We start from the raw sequence: 4,730 nt of genomic DNA on the forward strand, positions 1-4,730 counted from the left end.
TGCTGACGGGGGGTGGAGGGGGGTGGTGGAAACGGGCACTTTATTTTCAGCTCAGTGCACCCCCGCAACAAGTGCAGTGGATGCCCAGAAGAGGAACTGTGTCAGCTTGACCTGGCTCACCCAGCATCTGTATAGATCACGTGCTTTAGCAGGGCTTTTTAGATTGAATCAGCTATTAGATTAAAGCGCTAAAAAGCCCCACTAAAGTGGATGATCTATACAGATGTTGAGGAGCCGGGTCAAACTGGTGTGGTTCCTCTTCAGATAAAGCGCCATTTTTTAGTTTGTTTTTTTTCCCCTATGTATATCAATGGCCCTTGTGGCTCTTCAGACAATTTAACTTGTTTCTCCCTTTCTGCATTGGGAATATATTCTATAGGGTTATTTGGGCTCAGATTCTCACAAAAATGTTTAGTGATGCTTGCATATACATTTCTTGAGCACAGAGTATTTTGGTCCTTGGCATACTAGGGTAAATTAAGAACAAATGATTCACTTGGTATATGGACAGCTGAAAAAAAGATCACTGCTCCTTATTTCTCTTACATGAGATTTCTATTATGCAAGATAAAGTAAGATTAAATGATGTGTGTGAAAGTTGCTTTATGTAATATTGGAATGGAAGAAGATTAACCGGAGAACAGTGCTTGTATTTAAGGCAATTGGGGGGGGGGGAGGAGGGAAACAAGCCCTGTGAAAGTTTTAGATATAAAAGGAAAAGTGATGGAATTTTATAAATGATGCTGTTGGAAGCATGACTGAGTAATGAACACTTAATCCCTGCCAATTGTGACAAAACTGTTATTTTGATAAATCTCTTAAGTTTGGAAATGTGGCCAGCAGAATTGCATCTGGAAGTGCTGCAAATTATAATGGGTTCCAGATACTTTTCTAGCTGTAAAAATTCCCAATACTGGACAATAATTCCTTTCTTTTTGTTTCTTTTTTTAATATGACAGATGACCATGGATGAAAAATATGTAAACAGCATTTGGGATCTCCTGAAAAATGCCATCCAAGAGATCCAGCGTAAGAACAACAGTGGTCTCAGTTTTGAGGAACTGTATAGGAATGCATATACTATGGTGTTACATAAACACGGAGAAAAACTTTACACTGGACTAAGAGAAGTAGTCACTGAGCATCTCATAAACAAGGTACTTAATAATATTCTGTATTAAAAACATTCTCTCTTTCTGATATGCAAGCTGATCTCTATACAGTTGTGGTTTATCTGACAAAAATCCAAATTTGATACATGGGCTGAAGTAAAACCCAGTTACTATAACATAGCAGTCTCAGACTAATGCCAAGCATAAATGGATTTCATATTGAAAAAAATTACTTTTGTTGAAAACTGTTAATGAAAAATGACACACAAATTTTGAATGTGTATGAATGTGTTTTTGCACAAATGTTGAATAGTTGTCAAATTTTCTGGCTTTTTGATAGGGTTATCTCAGGTCATTTCTCTGGTTCGCATACTAATAAGTAATAACCTCACTTTTCAGTCTGCAAACACACTAGGTCCCTGGATAAGAACCTATTTGTTGTGGGCTGTTGTTCATGAGCTAATGAAATGGAGCTGTGCTGGGATTACATTATTTAGTCATCAGGCAATGCGCACAAACCTCTCTCTCCCTCTCCCTCCCTCCCTCCTAAAAGGTCTGCATTCTTAACATTTTCAGCCTTTTCAAAACATACATTTAAGTCAGTCAGGAACATAAATAAACAATCTCCCTCATTCTGAAGATGAGAGAGAGATCCTTCCAACCTTTGCTTTGATGTGCGAGATATGGACCCCTTTGGGTCCTGTCTGGATAAGAAAAGTGACCCAAGTTTGGGTCTGTTTTAACTATTGTGTGTTAGTGAACCTAGTCTAAATTTACTTTTGCTAAGTAAAAGCAGCTCTGAAGATTTCCTATTGGAACCATGACCAGAAATCTAGGTAGGATATCCAGTACTTTTTTCTTGTAGCAGAATCCAAACCTGCCTGTCTTCTAACTTATTGCAGTCCAGAGAGCAGCTGCTTTTCTGTAACTTCTTATCTCCAGGCCTCTTACAGAATTGTAGCTAGTCTAGCTTCAGACAGTTTTAGTTTAAAAAGTCTTTAGATGTGTTTTGTCATAGGATTATAGGAAAGCGGGGCTGGAGGGGACCTCACGAGGTTATCTCGTCTAGCCCCCTGCCCAAGGCAGGATCATGCCAGCCAAGTGTCCGTTTAACGTGCTTTTGAAAGTTTTTGAGCATGGAGATTTGTACAGCTTCTTTAGGTAGCCTGTTCCAATACCTGACCAAATTTACAGTCAGAAAGTTCTTCCTAACCTTCAGCCTAAATTGTCCCTGCTGTAGGTTAAGGCCATTGCTCTTAGTTCTTTTCCCTACAGCCACAGAAAAAAAACCTGTCTCCATCCTCTCTATAATCACCCTTCAGGTGTTTGAAGACTGTTATCTAATGTCCCCATAGTCATTTTTTTTCTCCAGGCTAAATAACCCTCGTGCTTTCAATCTTTCCTCATAAGTTTCATTTCCCAGGCCTCTGATCATTTTTGTTGCCCTGCACTGAACTCTTTCCAAACCGTCCATGTCCTTGAACTGTGGGGCCCAAAACTGGATCCAGTACTCCCAGGTAAGGCCTCATATCTAAATGTAATGCAGGTTAAGTACAAAGAGACTGAAGGATTCTACAATCCCATAATGGTTACTGATTGGTGCTGCATCATCATTTATTTTATTTTCACAGTATGTACATTCTTTGCCTATGCTACTTGTGTAAAACATGGCTTATGCCTCAGATGTTTAGTTTCCTGTGAATTTTGTCTATCTGTTGCTTAGTTTTGCTTACAGTCAACACTGGGTGATTATATTGTTGCAGTCGACTTTTACCCATTTAGATTAGGATTTGAATCCTAATACAGATCACCACCCCCAACTCCCCAAAAACTAAGCTTTTTATTATGTAAAATGCTTAGAAGAAATGTACATTTTTGGCTCTTTCCAAAGCTACAGTTTTTTTTCTTTCAGGACTTACTTAATGTTAAGGATCTATTTTAAATTTCACAGTTGGTGAAATTATTCTAACCAAAAGTCTTCATAAATCTATATTCAAAGAGAAAATTCTAGATGTTAGAGCTGATTGTAAAAATCTAAACAAAACATTTCCCACTGAAATTTGCTGATTGTTCATGGCCTGATTTTTTTTGTCTGGTAGAACTGACACCTGTTTGTGAAATACGGAGTTTCTCTGTGAAACAGAATTGTATTTTTCTGTCTACTCCCAGTATATGTCCTTGCATTTTACAGGTTACGGTCTCATTGATTCAGTGTACCAGTCATGCTGCTTGCATTGTATATTGTAACATAAGAGCCCAGTTCAGGGTTGTTTAAGGATCATAGACTGCATAACTTAGGCAGCTGTTACCCATTTATGTGAAAACATTTCTTTATAGTTAGTGGTATTCAGATTTGGAATATGGAAGTGTATTTCTGCTGTGGCATACTTAGGAACTCCTTTTCTGTAATCCTTATTTAACTGATAGCTGTAATTTATGCTCAGCCAGCATTTACATTAGAAAAGACCAGACACTTAAGGAAAAAAATTTATATACAGTTTTCAAAAATTGGCATACTAGTCAAGAGTGTTTTTGTGATCATCAGGGATCCTGGTTTTCTCTGATTTAAAAATTGCATATTCTCTGATTAAAAATCCAAAATCCATGATAAAAATTAAAGGTCCCCCACAGCTTCCCCCCTCCCCTCCCCCCCAGCGCTGCTGGTGCTCCGCACTCCCCACCACAGTCTCAACAGCCCTCCTGATGCCCCTCACAACAGCCCCACAGACATGCAGACACAGGCATACACAGAGACTGACACGCACCCCAGCAGGTAAGTGTGTGTGGGAGGAAGGGGTGGGGTGGGGCAGGGCAGGGCAGGGGAAAGGGAAGGTGCTAGGGGGTAGACCAAGAAGCGGGGGGGTGTGCCCTGTGCCCACTCCCAGGAGCCAGGACCTGGGGGTGAGAGCAAGGGTGCCACTGCAGGCCACACGCATGCCAGCTGGCCTGACGGGGTTCGCACGCGGAGGCTGCCACCGCAACCCTGCCACTGTACCCTGTGCTATGATCCCACAGCTGCCTGCACAGCTTGGTGGGCAAGTGGTGCAGGGCGCGGCAGCAGCAGTGCGGTGGCAACCACTGTGTGCAGGCCACATACGTGCTGCCCGGCTGGGTCATAGAAAAGGGGGCCTTGCATGCAACGGCTGCCACTGCACCGCTGCTTATGCCCCATGACCAGCTGCACAACTCCATGGCAGTGTGGGGTGGTGGTGATTGTGTGCTGGCCGGGGGGGTGGGGGCGGCTTTGCCCTCCCACCACCAAGCCATGCCCTTCGCCCCTGGATCCTAGAGGTAAGTGGGGCTTGGGGGCTGTAGGGCAGGGCTGGGGAAGGTGGCTGGGGGCTGAGGGAGCAGAGGGTGCTGCCGGCCCCAGGCGGCACACCGCAGCCAGAAGCAGGGCCAGGGGGTGAGGGCAGGGATTCCCCTCTGTGAGGGCCTTTGCGGGAAAGTGATGTGTGGGATGGTGTGCTGGTGCCCACCACGTGTGGGCAGCACAAATGCTGCCCAGCCAGCTGCCCAGGGGAGGGGGAGGCTTGCATGCAGCTGGTTGCACAGCTCCGTGGCCGGCTCTGCAGCGGCAGCGAGGGATGGTGACTGTGGGGGGCGGGGGGAGCTCGC

General features: G+C 43.9%; 1 protein-coding gene across 2 annotated transcripts in view; it reads left to right on the forward strand.

Moving 5' to 3' along the window:
- Window positions 1–959: 959 nt before the first annotated feature.
- CUL3 (cullin 3) overlaps window positions 960–4,730 on the forward strand; it is a 65,225-nt gene continuing 61,454 nt past the window's right edge. The window contains exon 1 of one of the 2 annotated variants that reach the window (XM_006020746.3): window positions 960–1,157. In XM_006020746.3, coding sequence (XP_006020808.1) covers window positions 960–1,157 — 198 coding nt within the window. The remainder of the gene's footprint in view (window positions 1,158–4,730) is intronic. The other variant, XM_025200414.1, reaches the window with a different exon arrangement.

The sequence above is a fragment of the Alligator sinensis genome, unplaced genomic scaffold (genome assembly GCF_000455745.1).
Source record: "Alligator sinensis unplaced genomic scaffold, ASM45574v1 scaffold596_1, whole genome shotgun sequence".
NCBI lineage: Eukaryota > Metazoa > Chordata > Crocodylia > Alligatoridae > Alligator > Alligator sinensis.